Source organism: Siphateles boraxobius, unplaced genomic scaffold, assembly GCF_051911475.1.
Source record: "Siphateles boraxobius isolate OS27281-9 unplaced genomic scaffold, OSU_SipBor_1 18, whole genome shotgun sequence".
Lineage (NCBI taxonomy): Eukaryota > Metazoa > Chordata > Actinopteri > Cypriniformes > Leuciscidae > Siphateles > Siphateles boraxobius.
In genome coordinates this window covers 3,368,824-3,386,296 of record NW_027508788.1, presented here as the reverse complement: position 1 = coordinate 3,386,296, position 17,473 = coordinate 3,368,824, and the positions used below count along the sequence as shown (strand labels likewise).

Here is a 17,473-nt window from a genome sequence, read left to right as displayed (position 1 = left end):
TTGCCAAAACTTGACCCCTTGCTATATATGACCTAATTATCCTGATGAGATTTCCCACTTTCTGTATTTGCTTTAGTCTGTCTTTAATACATGCAGCCCCTTTTTCCTGCTTTATTTTTTCTTCCACTATCAATTCATCTATATGTTATTTTAATTGGTTAGTGTTCTATGATGGATTAGGTTCTTTTTGTTAATCTTGTGGCACCCGTGTGTGAAAGTACTCAGCGCCCACATATTATCATCTTTTGTATTCTTCATAATTTCCGTTCTGCATCTAAAGAAACCAACCCATTGACTGATCATTTATCGAGCCCTTTAGCTTATTAAGATAGATAGTAAATAACAATGGCAGCTCGTAATTAAAAAATTTCAGCCTCACAGACAAACTGTTGTCTGTGACAGCTCAACTTGTGAAATGTTTGATTTGTTGTTTAGAGTTTTTCAATCGATGCCAGTACTCAGTGTGGACATGTTCTCTTTGTGATTATCTTATTGACTAAAATGGTTAATTCTAATGATGCACAGTGTCACAGGTAGAGTTGCTGTTCTCTAATGCTTTTGATAAGTAAGAAGCTGCTGGAGTGCAATGTGTTTTAATAATGACTGATGAGCATCAGTAATGCAACGCATTCACTGTCTCCTAGAGTCATTAATCACCAGCTTTCCCCAACCTAATGTCATTATTACCGCTGAAAGAGCACACTTACTCCCCTGATGCAGTGGCTGATCTTAGATGGCTGGGCTAATGAATTTAAAACTGACATAAATTTCAGTGTTGCCTTATCATCAAGAGGCTGATTTTCATCTGATATTAGTGATTATTTTTGGACAAAACTAAACTGCAAAAAAAAAAAAAAATTTTGTTTCCAAACTGTTTTTCCCCATTTTCTATTGTTCAGGCAAACTAGTCAGTTCCCCACTATATTATAGATGATCCCAACCCCCAAAGACTAAGTTCTACATTGGGGAAGAGCAAATATATGAAAATATGCAAAACTGTTCAATTCAGATAGTCAAAACTACACATTGTAAGTCTGAGTAAATTGTAGAGACCATTACAGCCAAAGGATTCTGTGATGTACTTGTGCTCACGATGCTTTTGGTTAACTGTTATCTGGCTGATATATTGCTGGCTGATATATAGTTTTGAAGGCAAAACAGGGCCTGTTTACATTCTTTGTGAGGTCAATATGAATGGATTACTTATAGTTGTCGCTGGATATTGAAATGAGGTAGGATAAATTATTTGAAATATATATTTTATTTTTATTTATGAAATAATTTGAAATATCTTATATAAATTATGTTTCTTCATGAGCAAAAATAGAGGGGGGATGAAACATCTCAATACAAATCAAATACTTCAAAATAGTATCACAAAATAAAGGAAACAAAAACAAATTATATAATAGATTGTGACTATAATGAAGGACTGTGATGATATTACAATACTAATGTGAGTATTGGTCAATGCTCACTGAAGCCAGACATGTATACCTGTCTATATGTTAAAGCAATGGTGGGACCCATGGGGTGGTGTCTGAAACGGTGACTGAGAGCAGCATGTTCCAAACTCAATAGAATCAGTCAGCTGTTTCCCAGGTCAGGACACTATACCGACACACACATATCTCACCTCACATAAGCCTTCAAAATGCTTTTTTCCACCATGTCTCTTTGTGCCGGTGACTTATCAATCAGAGTATCCATAGTAATCCTGTAGTCAGTTCTCTATTTAATCACTGTTTTAGATTCACCGCATGTATAGTCGGGTCAGTATTCTTTCCTGAGCCCTCAGTTTGCTGTCTCAGCTGCTGATTTATTTTCGAATCTATTTCAGTCCACAACAGTCCTAACAGTCAGCCACTTCTCAGAAAACTCTGCAGTTTTGCATCAGACATTGACCACAATTACAATGAACATTAGAAGTCCTCTTGGCAAGAGAGCCACTTAAAGGATTAGTTCACTTTTTAAAAAACTTTTGCTGATAATTTACTCACCCCCATGTCATCCAAGATGTCCATGTCTTTCTTTCTTCAGTCGAAAAGAAATTAAGGTTTTTGATGAAAACATTCTAGGATTTTTCTCCATATAATGGACTTCACTGGGTACCAAACGGTCCAAGGTCCAAATGACAGTTTCAGTGCAGCTTCAAATGGCTTTAAATGACACCAGACGATGCATAAGGATCTTATCTTTCTTTCTTTCTTTATTATTTATCTCAAACAATCAACATAGATACACAATAAACAAAACAATAGTTAAAACCACAAAATAAAAATAAATAAATAAAAATAAATAAATGAAAATTAGTTTGAGAAGGAGCAGGCAGAAGCAATTAGCTTATTTAAACCTGCCCCTATTTAACAAAAATAATAATATTACAAAGCAAATAAATACGCAGTTACAGCATACATTTTTCTCAGATCTTACATAACTCACAACAATACCTTAACCACAATACTTTCACATTGCAGATTTAGTCCTGTGTTTCAATCTATGCTTATCTATATTGGTCTAATAATGATTTCTTTAATCTATTTTTGAACCGAATGATATTATGGCTCTGTTTGATGTCATTATCCAGTCCATTCCATATGGTTACCCCACAAACTGATATACACATGTTTTTAATAGCAGTTCGCACAAGAGGTTGTTTGAACATACAATATCCTCTTAGATGATATCCCCCATCTCTTTCATTAAACAATGCACTTATGTTACCTGGTAAATTATTTTCTTTAACTTTAAACATAAATTGAGCAGTTTTAAATGTAACAATGTCCATAAATTTTAACAAATTTGAATTAAAAACAAAAGATTAGTGTGCTCATAATACCCACCCAGTATGATTTATTATCCTGATTGCTCTTTTTTTGTAGTGTGCAAATATTTTGTAAATTACTTTATAGGTATTTCCCCAAACTTCCACACAGTATAACATATATGGCAAAATAAGTGAGCAGTACATAGTATGTAATGTATTTTTGTTCAATATGTATCTGGTTTTACTCAATATACCAATAATCCTGGCCATCTTCATGCACAAATTTTTGATGTGAGGATTCCAGCACAATTTATCTTGCGAAACGATCGGTCATTTCAAAAATAAATAAAGTTTAAGTTTTATAAGCACAAATGCTCGCCTTGCTCTGTTCTGTGATGCACGTTCGTAACTCTCGTGTTCGATCTCGTTCATCAAAATGAACAAATCTTTTTTCGAGTCATTTCGTTCATTCAGCGAACAAAATGACTCAAAAAAAGATTTGTTCATTTTGATGAACGAGTTCGAACAGGAGAGTCACGAACTTGGCCCAAGCTATGTGCTTCACGGGAAATTCTCCATAAACCTAGTTTAATGAGAGGCTTACCTGGGCCTGCTCAAGGGCCAAGTCCACAGCTTCAAATTAGAAGGGGTCCCTTCTAGGGCATGTGGCTAGGGAACCCAAGGGAACCCCAGCCAGTCACTATTCGGGGGAACGTACTGCCAGAAATGCCAGCAGGAAGGCCTGACCTAGTGTTACTTACATTGCACACTTTAGTCTGGCAAACTTCCTGTCTGTCCGGAGACAGAGCCTCTGGACACTTGCCTTTAGGTAAGGTATTCAACCCGAGGGACTGTGAAGCTGGCAGTGAACCACTCGGCCCAGATCTCAGAGACGGGGTATCCCGGAGACCATGACTCAGCATAGTGCTTACAACCCTTGCTAGCGAGGGGAGTTTGTCTGCTCGATCCACGGATCTACCCGGCACTTATGTTTCAATAGTTATAGTTCTTCGCACTAAGGAGGCCTGAAAAGGCATAAGGACTGATCTAACTGGGAGGCTTCACGAGATGCCTACGACCGTCTGACCAGACTCAGGAGGCTGAGTACTCATATATCTCTTTTCCACCAATGATAACCAGGTGCTTGTCCTGGAGGCTGGTGCTTATTCCGGTTCAGTGCTGGTTCTATTTGCCAATTATCTAAGAACCAGCTTGATTTTTCCACAGACTGTAGAGCCAGAGTAGGGCTACCTCTGTTTTCCTAGCAACGTGTCATGACAACCATAACAGCAAGGGAGAACTACATATACTCTTGCTCATAAAGGGAATTATAAGTTATGAAATTAATGTTGAGTTTTTAACATAGGGTGACCAGACGTCCCGGTTTGACCAGGACACACCCGATTTTGAGTTGTGTGTCCAGAGTCCAGAGAAAAAACTGTCGTGTCAGGGCGCTAAAATGTCCCGGTTTACACCAACCACTATGAAATTGTCCCGGTTGTCAGCGATTACATAGCCAACGTGGTCTAATTATAGCCTGATCACTAACTAAACCCATGTAGAAAGACTAATAAAGCGTCCAGCGGATGATTTTAAAGCTAACATTAGCCCGAACCAGCACCAGCACTGCCTTAGTGGACAGGGGTAATAGTGACCCTCAGTGGGGGGAGCACATGGCCTGCCTGGTAGGCAAACTAGGCTGTAGGCTAGATGGTGAGGATCCAGGAGGGAACCAGTAGCAGAAAGTGAACACTTTATTCGTGCTAGGGTGCAAGTTCGCCTTCAGAAGCTGCCTGCTAAGGCCAGCTGAACTGATAGGAAAGCGGCCACAGTTGCCAGAACATAGTATCACTGGGAAACCACTCACAGGGAGGCCTGGTGAGGCCTACTACCTCATAACCATAGCACTGGCTACCTAGAGCCCATACTTGGGAGCTCACCCTCAGGGAGGCCTGCAGAGGCCTACTACCTGATAACAGAAGGTTGGCTATCTAGAGTCGATACTTGGGATCTCGCCCAGGGAGGCCTGGTGAAACCTGTGTTATGGGTGTTGGTGTATTTAGTTTTCTTTGTATTTCTTGGGTTTGTAGGTGACAGCGGAGATGAGGAACACCTGATTCAAATTAGAAGGTGGAGATATATGTGTTTCGGTTCCGTGCATGGAGGGCGGCGTACGGAGAGGTGACCTCATCTATGGCTGGCCTCTTGTTTCCTCATTAAATGGAATCTAGCATCTGTCTGCATTTTGGGACATTTCAGATGGCATAAAATTTATTATTGCACTTTCTGATACCCCTAGAATTATGTAATCAACCGCTGTACAGTCTCTCTCTGGTTTGTCCGAGAGGGGTCTGTATTGTCGGTATTAGAGTGCTAAGTCACTTAGCCCTTGGTGGAAGCACGAAGCTTGGGTTTGAGCTAGTATTTTATATAGGTAGTGGGGAATGTCACTAAATGTGAAGTTTGAAAAAATATATATATTAGGGCTGGGCAATTAACGCGTTATTATCGCGTTAACGTATTTATTAATTAATGCCGACAATTTTTTTATCGCACGTTAACGCAGTTTTTTTTTATTATTATTTTGAAAGTCCGTTGATCACTGGCTCTGAATACACATAGGCCTACAGTCAAACCATGATCACAGGAGGGGTGGGATGTTGGTCAGCCAGCAAATAACCCACCCAAACAAGCAGTGGAGAGAGGCAGGTTCTCTCTGGTGAACAGTTAAAGGGTTGCGCTCCGCGAGTGAATGACAGGCGCTCTATGGATAGTACCTATAAAACCTATGGATAGTACCTATAAAACCTATAGATAATAACTATTTAGATTAGCCGAGGATCAGTCTCTCTTCTAATGATTTGTGCTGCGCGTACTTTATAAAGAGTTATAGACAATTCAACTTCGGCAACGAGCGGGCGCGTGCGTGAGGCGAGTATGACCGCAACAGTTTCACAGGAACGCACCCGCTTGTCGCTGCACCTTGTGCTCGACCACTTCACCTCATTCTTGGCTGATTTATACTCCTGCGTCGGACTTACACCAAAGACTATACGCTATAGACTACGCGTTGGTTTTCAATTATATCTCTGCGTCGTTGTCCGCGTTGACGCGCAATTACACATGCAGAGGGAGCATGTGAAACCCAGGGAACGGTTCTAGCAATCACAGCGCTTGCGGTACGCGTAGAATTGACGTTACATTTTTGGAGAGGTGAACGTCAGGGTACGCCGAAGTGTACGCGCGCTACACAGCTACGGCGTGAGTATAAAGTATAAATTGTTTTTTTACTCTTGTTTAATGTAATCTTACGTGGGAAACCATGGCATGACCAAACCTAAGCTACTATAAGTAACGTTGGTCGACTTAGTCTATGTAGTAGTCCAGAGGTCATGATCACTACTACAGATATGTTTCTGCTGCTCCCTGATAAAAGATACCTGTTGATACCTGTTCAGAAAAAAAAACAAGAAAACTGGAATCGTTTTAACAAACTAGATAAAATGTAATGCCCTGGCAGTGGCAAATAGCTTTGTTTAAATATTTGATTTGATTACATTAATGTTTAAGTTGAGATTTGAGATTACTGTGTAAAGGGAATACTGCTGGTATAAAAGCACCTTATTTGTTTAAAGTTATTGCACTTTTGTGTATATAGCAGTACATTTTATATCAAAAGTGCGCAATACACTACTTTAGAAGTCATTATTCAATTTTGCGCATAACAATGCGATTAATCGCAAGAAAATCATGCGATTAATCGCGATTATTGAAATTGTACTTGTTGCCCAGCACTAATATATATATATATATATATATATATATATATATATATATATAAAAATTTTTGCTTTTTAAGATGACTACGTTATTAGATGAGTTTTTGGAGTATCCTGATGAGAGCTTTAATAAGCTTTTTAAAAAAGTTATTGGAAGTAGCAGAAAAGTATGAAATCAGCCATACCACTAAAGAAAAGAGTTTAAAGGAGGGAGTAGGATTTGTTGTTAAAGCTGCTCTTATTGATTTGGGCATTCTTGTATCTGAATCAGAGAGACCTTTAAGTGTTACTGGAGAAAGTAATATTCCTGTTTGTATTCCTTTATCACTGTCGTTTGAAAAGAGCAGAAGGAATTGTTGCTCTTGGAAGTGGAAAAGAGTAGAATAAATCAAGAAGTTGAGTTACGCAAGATGGACATGACTCAATTACCAGAAACTTGGTTACCTAGCCCTCAGGGAGGCCTGGTGAGGCCTACTACCTGATAGCCAGTCAGGTTAGCTGTACAGTTGCTTAAAAACTGAGCTTTCATGGTGGCCTAATTTCAAGGTCAACCGCCTGACAGTGGTCATGTTAGCTGGCAAAAATTACCCACGCTGTTGGGGGTTTGCCTTCTGGGGAGGCCTAAAACAGCCAATCGTACAGTGGCAAATCTTATTTGGCTGATCATTATTGGGGCTAGCCTCAGAGAGGCCCACTGAAGCCAACTGTCTGATTGGCCAGTGAAAATTAACAGCCGAGCACTCCATGTTGGGTTACTCAGGGACAGGAAGGCCTGCTAAGGCCAGACCTGACCAATAGCACGGCTGTCTGTGTACCCCGACATTCGAAACCCACTTTGAGGATGAGAGGCCTACTAGGCCTGAGTGTCAGTGCTGTCAGACAATTTACCCATACTGTTGGGGACTCGCATTCAGGGAGGATTAATAGGGCCTACTGGCTGATAGCTAGTCTATTCTGCTACAAACATATACTGTCGGGAACCATACTACACCAAAACAAATATTGATGCCACCCACAGGAGGCCTAACAAGGCTAGCTACCTGGTCACAGCTATAATGTATGTCCCACAACGTTAGGACTCCCTTCCGAGAATGCCTGTTTAAAGCCTACTACCCATCAGTGAGTCTACTGCCCGAACTACTAAGGGTAACCACCTGAGGTAAGCTGGCCTACAGCGCCCTCTTAGGGACTGCCCAGTCAACGAGGCCTGCTGAGGCCTACTACCTAACAGCACAGCCTTCGTTGGCAGATAAGCTGTTTACACAGCGCCTACAGCACCCTGGTACCTAATCACATTGCCCATGGCAGTGTAATCAGCAAAAGTGCAGGGTGTTAAGCAAGGGGAGTACAACATACGCCACTTTTTTTAGAGCGAGACCAACTACTCTACCCTGAGGTGGCTAATAGCCCCAGGGCTAACACTAGACAAAACAAGCCGTAGCATAAACATTCCCATTCTTATTTCTAGAATGACGTTCTGCCACTTAACTCTCTGCTGATAACATATTTCAAATGAAAGAGCGTCGGCCTCAAATGCTCTCACCATGAGAAGAAGCCTAAGCTATAAACATAGTTTTACAGCTAGAATGAGCGGTGGCACACCTCGCTTTCTTACACATGACAACAAGGGAAGTCATCACATACTCACAAAAGAAGCCCAAACAACTGGTGCTTCTCTCTATCGTTCTAGCCACCTAACAGGGGGACTTCAAGGCCCTAAGAAAAACATTTATTTTCTTACCTTTCGACATTAGACATGACCCCATAACTCTATACAGGAAACGAGGTCTGTAGAGAGATACATTTTAGTGTTAGTTGCACACAAAAATTACTCCTAAAGAAGACCAACTCAGCTCACCTGCGGCGTGCGAAGTGAAGACTCACCAAACAGTTCTTTGTGAACATGGGGTCTACAGCCTTTCACATACCTGAAAGAGGCCCCCTCACAAACTAAGCCAAGGCGGCCATCAGAACATTGTTCTCACCATGGGCCCAACCTCAGGCCTGATTTAAGAAGCGCCTGGGAGTCGGAGAAGAGAGGAGAAGGCTGCGTTTTTTTAATCACGCCCTCAGGGAAGGTGATCCATCACCGACGCTGTGCACGTTTGTGCTGGATCACCTTCCTCAGATCCCTCTTCTTGCGGGAGTCTCGCCTTCTCTGTGACCTACTCCTCCATGGAGGGGGCGCACGAGAGGCGACACTGGTTCTCTGGTCCTGTCTATGGTCCTCAGACCGTGAGGGGCCAGGTCCTCCCGCTTGTCTGGGCGTGGATGCGGATCTCAGCGGTATGCAGGTCCTAAAAGCCACTGAGCGCGCCTTCGCCTCTCTGAACTTTGACTCAGCCCCCACAGAGATGCTGAAAAGTTCAGAGGGTGAAACCGGCGAATCGAGGAGAAAGCCCTTCTCTTTCTCCCCGATGTCAGCCAGGTTTAACCACAGATGTCTCTCCGTGGCCACCATTGCTGCCATTGACCGGCCGATCGCAGCAGCAGTTTGCTTCGTGGCCTGGAGAGCAATATCAGTGGTGCGGCGCAGCTAAGCAACCACCTCAGGGTACATCCCTGCCCCCTGGTCAAGATCCCCCAGCAGATCAGCCTGGTACGCCTGCAGCACCTCCATGGTGTGCAGGGCAGCACCGGCCTGACCCGCTGCCGAGTATGCTCTGACATTCAAGCGAGATGTTGGCTTAAGTGGTTTAGATGGCAGGGTTGGAGCTCTTAGTGTCGATGCTCACCCAGACGTGAGATAGTTCGCAAACGTCTCATCGATTGGCAGTATCGACACATACCCATGTTCCCCTATCCCCTCAACATCAGGCCAAATATACGGGCCAAATATGGGTTCTTCCATGCCCTTTCGATCTCCATATGGAGATCAGGAAGAAATGGAAGGCTCACCTGAGCTTGTGGTTTATGGCTGGGGAGAAACCGATCGTCAAGCCTTACGCGAGCGACCTCTCCCCTATTGCGCTGCCAAGGCAACCGCAGCCTGCCCACAGAGCGATCCATAACATCCACCAGCTCTGCATACACAGGGCAGAGTGCCTGAGAGGGTTCAGGAATAACACCACCCTCATCTTGCTCATCCTGAAGAGCACTCGCTGGGCTAGGCGGAGGAGAGAAATCCTCCATCTGCAGCTCAACCTCGTCAGCCGAGAGGGTTATCCCCTTCTCAAGGCTATCGGCGAGCTCTATCTGGGAACCCCATGATGCGTGTCACCGCTCTGCCTCAGCACGAGCGGGACCCGAACCACGGAGCTTTACAGATCTTTATTGGAAAGGGCTTGAACAATGTTTTTTGAACATGCTTGTTCAGTGAACCATGAACAATTATTGTAAATGCGCCTGTGAACGGTCCATAAGACACTAACAGTTCACAAGCGCTAGATATCACAGTTCCAATAACTTAGGACACTAAAGCGAACTTTTTTACTGACTCTGAAAAACACCAGAAGAAAGATGCTTAGGGTCCCTGATCACCTGTGTGAACATGTCATAGTCCTGCTGCAGGAGGCATGAGGACTGCAGATGTGAACAGAGCATTAAACTGCAGCGTCTGTAATGTAAGACGTCTAAGACAGTGACACAGGGAGACAGGAAGGAGGACAGCTGATCCTCCTAGCAGTGCCAAACCACGTGTTAAACCACGTGTCTACCCAAATGTGTTCGAGAACTTACAAGTGTCTTGGTAACATCTCACATCAAGAACTGGCAAATCTGTTGCAGTCCATGAGGATTAGATGCACTGTAGTACCTAACCATTATGTGCTGTTCGTTTGGGGTGGACACTCAGGATGTTTGTTGTCTCCACAGACCCCAGACATTAAAATGTGATTTTGTAACATAATAATGTAATTTTTTAAAGCAAATATATCACTCAGTTTTTACTCTACATTTGTGCAGTTTTGGGGGGATTTGGTATTTTTAAAATCTATGCAAATACAAAAAAAAAACTATGTAAAATTCACCTTTAAAAAAGTTCCACATTTCTAACTTTCTTTCATGTATTTACTACATTGTAAATGCGTTGTGGTGTCACCCCTTCATTTTTGCTGTTTATGTACTGTATATTTTCCTCTGTTGAAACTAAGGCAAATACTAGCATGAAGACAAGTTCTCTCTAGCAAAAAAACATCCCGTCTTTCCCTAAATGCTTAAGTCCCTTTGTTTGACATATCTCACTCTCTCAAATTTTTTTCCCTAACAGCGCTCCCTGGTTAGGATTTGATGGATTCTATGAATAGCTGTAACCTTGAGCTACTTATTATAGCTCATTGAAGATCCTTCCACTACAGCTCTGTGGATATCTGAACATTAGCATTCTGCAGAGCAAATTTAGCAGATGTTCTTGCAGTGATTATCAGACTCATGATTGCTTAAATTTTGCCTAATTATTGACAGGAACTGGAAAGCGTTTAATTGGAGCAAGTTAATTTCTCTTTTGAGAAGCTGGTCTGGTCTGGTTTAGTTCATTACGGTGTTGGTATGGTCAGCATACATAGTGATGTTTGATTATTCTCCTCCAAGGAAACAATGTGTCACTGTAATCATCTCAGACAAAATGTCAAGCGAGATTAAAGCGAGTCTCTGATGGTGGCGTTTTTCCGCTACAGCACACAGAGGAAATAACACCTTGCTAACACCTCTCTCATTACCTCAGCCAGTCGAGATGGAAACATTTAAATGAGAGCTTCACACTGAGAAGTGTTTGTGATTGTTACTGGCAACCCTGGGTCAGTTCTCTCACTAACAGCAGCTGACTCATCTCATTCTCTTCATTTTTCTCTTTTGCTCTGCAGGAGAAGAAGGGTCAGGAGTTGCCAAAGGGACCGGAGGTGGAAATAGCAAAGATGGAGCAACTGTTGAGCTCGCTGAGATAACCTGGCAAGAGTCATTTGAACTGAGGCAGAGTAAGACCAGGAAAACCGTGTGTGTGTATATATGTGTGTGTTATATACACTCTTATTACACACACAACAGTTCTATCTGTTTCTTGAATCTGATTGGCTGAGGGCAAATATCGCACGGCTGGAAAAGGCTATGATATTTGCGCAGTAACAGCACTCAAACCTTTTCAAAATTTTTAGGCCTATTTCACAAAAATCGCCACCAAGACCGGAAGTAGGGTAAACTCTTTTCTGGTGAAAGCGCTAGCAGTTGCAGTCGGAGGACAAATGCGGAGACTAAAAGCGGTCCGTCCTGTTGCGTACCTTTTTATGTTTCAACCCAAAGAAGAAACAACCCTATTTATCACTTCACAGCTTTCCGTGTTTTCATGGAACAACTGGGGAGAAGTTAAATCACGCCAGACACGTGTAAAGGAGGAATCAGATGTTGAAATTGAGTGTTGATGCCGGGGTTAGGGAGTGATGCCCTGACAAAACATGTTTATATTGCACTTGATTGTTATCCGATTTGCACGTCATGCACTTTTATTTATTATTATTAACTGTTGGCAATTTAAAATTGTTTGTAGAAGTTGTTTTCTGTAACTTTCTTTCCCTTTTTTTCCTGGGTGCGCTTTGCCAAGCCTGCTGTTTACTTGTGCAAGCAAGGGCATCTGGAACATTTATTAAACGTGTAGAATACTTTCCAAACCGTTACATATAGTATTATAAATTCAGACGTTTGTGATATACAAAAATAAACATATTAGAATAACTTTTAAATTGTGTAAACACGGAGCAGTTTTTCCCGTGAGTGGGACTGGAAAACTCGGAGTGGATCAGGAGCGAAGTGATGACAGCACGCTTAGAGTGCAGAGAGGAATGGGCTTTTGCTCCACTCCAGGCTTTATCACATCCCCCTCAGCAGAATGAACACCTTGTCCATCCCATTCAAACTAAAATTAAGACATTTATTACACTATTTGATAAATGTAAGGATATTTACGGCCTTAAAATTATGAAAAGTGAATTTAAGACACAAGGACAGGGGGGGAACCCTGATATTGACAGAAATCCGTCGTAGACTCTCGTAGCTACGGATAACTTTAATCCCTGTATGATGAGGTGTATTACTGAATATAAAATTTACATACATAAGGAATTTTCATATATTAAAAAATATATAATGTATTATTCAATATATTGTAATATATTAACACCATATATTATTCTGTATATTTTAAACCATTTATGCCTGTGAGCTGTTAAACCATTTCATTCATATTAATCATTCATATACAGGTCCTTCTCAAAAAATTAGCATATTGTGATAAAGTTCATTATTTTCCATAATGTAATGATAAAAATTAAACTTTCATATATTTTAGATTCATTGCACACCAACTGAAATATTTCAGGTCTTTTATTGTTTTAATACTGATGATTTTGGCATACAGCTCATGAAAACCCAAAATTCCTGTCTCAAAAAATTAGCATATCATGAAAAGGGTCTCTAAACGAGCTATTAACCTAATCATCTGAATCAACTAATTAACTCTAAACACCTGCAAAAGATTCCTGAGGCTTTTAAAAACTCCCAGCCTGTTTCATTACTCAAAACCGCAATCATGGGTAAGACTGCCGACCTGACTGCTGTCCAGAAGGCCATCATTGACACCCTCAAGCAAGAGAGTAAGACACAGAAAGAAATTTATGAACAAATAGGCTGTTCCCAGAGTGCTGTATCAAGGCACCTCAGTGGGAAGTCTGTGGGAAGGAAAAAGTGTGGCAAAAAACGCTGCACAACGAGAAGAGGTGACCGGACCCTGAGGAAGATTGTGGAGAAGGACCGATTCCAGACCTTGGGGGACCTGCGGAAGCAGTGGACTGAGTCTGGAGTAGAAACATCCAGAGCCACCGTGCACAGGCGTGTGCAGGAAATGGGCTACAGGTGCCGCATTCCCCAGGTCAAGCCACTTTTGAACCAGAAACAGCGGCAGAAGCGCCTGACCTGGGCTACAGAGAAGCAGCACTGGACTGTTGCTCAGTTTTGCATGTCATTCGGAAATCAAGGTGCCAGAGTCTGTAGGAAGACTGGGGAGAAGGGAATGCCAAAATGCCTGAAGTCCAGTGTCAAGTACCAACAGTCAGTGATGGTCTGGGGTGCCATGTCAGCTGCTGGTGTTGGTGCACTGTGTTTTATCAAGGGCAGGGTCAATGCAGCTAGCTATCAGGAGATTTTGGAGCACTTCATGCTTCCATCTGCTGAAAAGCTTTATGGAGATGAAGATTTCATTTTTCAGCATGACCTGGCACCTGCTCACAGTGCCAAAACCACTGGTAAATGGTTTACTGACCATGGTATTACTGTGCTCAATTGGCCTGCCGACTCTCCTGACCTGAACCCTATAGAGAATCTGTGGGATATTGAGAAGAGAAAGTTGAGAGACGCAAGACCCAACACTCTGGATGAGCTTAAGGCCGCTATCGAAGCATCCTGGGCCTCCATAACACCTCAGCAGTGCCACAGGCTGATTGCCTCCATGCCACGCCGCATTGAAGCAGTCATTTCTGCAAAAGGATTCCTGACCAAGTATTGACTATTGAGTGCATAAATGAACATAATTATTTGAAGATTGACTTTTTTATTTATTTATTAAAAACACTTCTTTTATTGGTCGGATGAAATATGCTAATTTTTTGAGACAGGAATTTTGGGTTTTCATGAGCTGTATGCCAAAATCATCAGTATTAAAACAATAAAAGACCTGAAATATTTCAGTTGGTGTGCAATGAATCTAAAATATATGAAAGTTTAATTTTTATCATTACATTATGGAAAATAATGAACTTTATCACAATATGCTAATTTTTTGAGAAGGACCTGTATAGGGAAATATATTTTCTTCTCATTAGGGGACCTCAGACCCTCAGCAACGTTAGGTCAAATTCAGTGTAAAGATGTACAATTCTTAGTTTCATTCATGGTGGTAACATGAAAAATGAGCCATAATCTAGTGGAAGATTGCTGCAATCTCCTGGGCAAACTAACTCTTAATAACACGAATTTGTAACAAAAGCCACTAATTTCACTCATAGCAATCAGACATCATTTCAATTTATTTATTTATTGTGTTTAGATATAGTAGGCTAACGTTAAATGTTAGCTTACGCCGCCTTCACACTGGCAGTTGAAATCAGCTACGTAATACGCAATACGCCCCCAAAGGACGTCGTACTACACAGTGAAAAGCGTCGGAAGCGGGTAGAACAAAAATGGCGGAGAGATTAGAAAGGTTAATTCTGTCAGTTCTGTATGATCTCTCTGTATGATTAAAGTTGCTCAGGACGTTGACATGTCAGGTCGGCTAAAAAATGTGATATAGTGGTATAATTTATACCACTATATCACATTTAGTTCGATGTCTGCCTACAATTTAATTGTATTAACTGCCCTAATAACGTTAGCAAATCATGAAAATAAAAAAAAGACATAACTTTTAATAAAATAAATAATGATTTTATAGCGATAAGAATTCAGGTTTGTTTAAAAGTATCATAGCAACACTAACTTCCGCTGGAATTGTCGGATAGGAACCGTCCGTAGCTTTTCGCAAGAGTTCAATTTTTTTATCGCATCCGGATGACCAACGGACACGATTTTCTTCGCACCGCACTCATTCATTTTAATGAATGGAACTTTTTTTTTAATGTAAGCAAACGTCAAGAATTTGTAACCTTTGTCCAATTTCAGCGATCTTTTCACAGCTCCCTGAAAACTATCAACAAAACGGACAACATCTGCTATTCTTACTTTTGTCAGATATATGAATGACTGAGAGAGAAAACAAGGTGTTCACTGTCCATTTTGAGAATGAATGGCGATCGTAGCGGGCGGCGGCGCGAGCCGCGCGACCAGAAGACTTTTTGTCGTCTGTGTCACTCTGGCATGATTTAACTTCTCCCCAGTTGTTCCATGGAAACCAGCAAAACACGGAAAGCTGTGAAGTGATAAATAGGGTTGTTTCTTCTTTGGGTTGAAACATAAAAAGGTACGCAACAGGACTGACCGCTTTTAGTCTCCGCATTTGTTCTCCGACTGCAACTGCTAGCGCTTTCACCGGAAAAGAGTTTACCCTACTTCCGGTCTCGGTCGCCATTTTTTGAAAAAGGCCTATCACCTCTGCTATCACTCTGCTTGCGGCGACTGTCATGGCGGTCGATAATCCACCATATTTTTAATAAATACTACTGTAGTTGTGTCACGAAATGTAGTTTTAAGAGGTTTTTAGGCAAGAATGTAGTTATTTAGACCTCGAATATGCGACTATAGTGCCTATTTTATGCAGTGTTTTCGCAGATGCAAGCTCCAGGCCGCCAGCGGCCGTTCAGCGCTCAAACCCGCAGAGAACAGCGTAATCTCTGCCAGTCCTTCGGGAATTTGCCGCTGGCTCTTATGTAGATAGTGGTTAAACATGAGATATAATTAATTTGGGGTATATAAATGGGCGATCTTTGGTCTAATTATTCTATTACTTTTTCCAGAGCAAATCGATTTTGGTTAAGGGGAAAATTAAGTTTCATAACTATATTTAGGCTATATTTCACTTGAACCCTGTACTAGAGTGCTGCTTGTACGTTTGACTGAATTGTTTGCTTGTTTATTTCCTATTGTCTTTTATAATGGCTTTTGTTTGTAATTTAAAAGTTTTTGTTCAATAAATATTATTCTATATAAATAATATGCCGAAATTGGTACTGAGAAAGGATCGTGATATGGACTTCAGTCTAAGTTACATTATTACACTATTAGATGGCAGCAAAGACTGTATTTATGATTGAGTCAGGACAAGGAAGTTGTTACCTTTCATGGTAAGGACAAAGACGAACATATCGCTTTCCTCAGCGGACATTTAAACCGATTATTGGATATAATATTATGGAGATCGACCAGAATGAATGCTATATCAGATGCAGGTTATAGAGATCGCCAAGACATGTGACCAACTGGGCGGCAACGTCATCAGAACGCAAAGAATTATGGGTATGTTTGGCCCGTTTACATCGGTTTACATGGGCTGGCATAGCAGGCTAGTGTTCTGGCATGAAAAAATAAATAAAAATAGCGTGAAAAACAGAATATAATCCTACAAAATGCAGCGGGCTAAAGAAAACATTGTCGGAGCATACCAGAAAACTGTCGTCCGTTCAAAAGTATGCTAAAGTTTTAAGCACCACACTCCTCGCTCTCTCTCATCTATCTGCATGCAATCGCAATTCATGTCAAGATTGCAATGCTGGAGTGTGTGCGTGTGTGCGTGTGTGTGTTTGTGCGCCCGCGAGAGAGGGAGGCGCGGGCGCGATCGAACTGTGTGTGTGTGTGTGTGAGAGAGAGAGAGAGAGGCGCGGGCGCGATCGAACAGTGGAAACATAAAACATACTCCCTCATTTTGTTCATAGAGGTTATCATTCAAACTGCAAAGTGTTTACTTATATTTGTGTAACTTACACTCGCAATAAAACACAACATTGTGCTTTTGTCACACTCTAAACTCTTGTCAAGCTGTAACATACAACTGTCACCCAAGCAAACACACACAGTTTTAAAAGCAACATCCAACCCCATTTCAAAACAGTCTGTGGGCAACATCTTTTGGACATTAATCATATCGCATTGGTTTTCATTTCTTTTCTTCAGAGCAGTTACATATTCTACATTGATTAAAAAAAAATCAAATGTGTTTTTAATGGTAGTATAATTTTATACGAAAATCAATTATTTACCATTCAGATGAGAATAAAGTTAGGGTTCATTAAAATTAAGGAAAACAAATATATTGATCCGTTCTTAAAGGATAATTCAGGTATTTAGCACTTTGAGTCTATTTTCTAGTTTGTTTTGGATGAACTAAGTTTGAGTGGTGGGTATAGAATTTTGACAATGGGTCCCGTCTCGACTTTTTGAATCTTTTAGAATCGCCTCTGACCGCTTCAGAGTGAGTGTCTACGAGCATACACAAACATGTCCTTAAAACAACCCG

The 17,473-nt window shown here is 41.3% G+C and overlaps 1 protein-coding gene across 2 annotated transcripts in view; it reads left to right on the top strand.

The window, feature by feature from the left end:
• LOC143740803 (dynein axonemal intermediate chain 1-like) overlaps positions 1 to 17,473 on the top strand; it is a 40,325-nt gene that overhangs the window by 20,526 nt on the left and 2,326 nt on the right. For both annotated transcript variants that reach the window (XR_013204902.1, XM_077232853.1), the window contains exon 18: positions 11,346 to 11,456. Coding sequence is in view for 1 of the 2 variants with exons in the window: in XM_077232853.1 (XP_077088968.1) it covers positions 11,346 to 11,426 (81 nt within the window). In the remaining variant the exon portion in view is untranslated. The remainder of the gene's footprint in view (positions 1 to 11,345; positions 11,457 to 17,473) is intronic.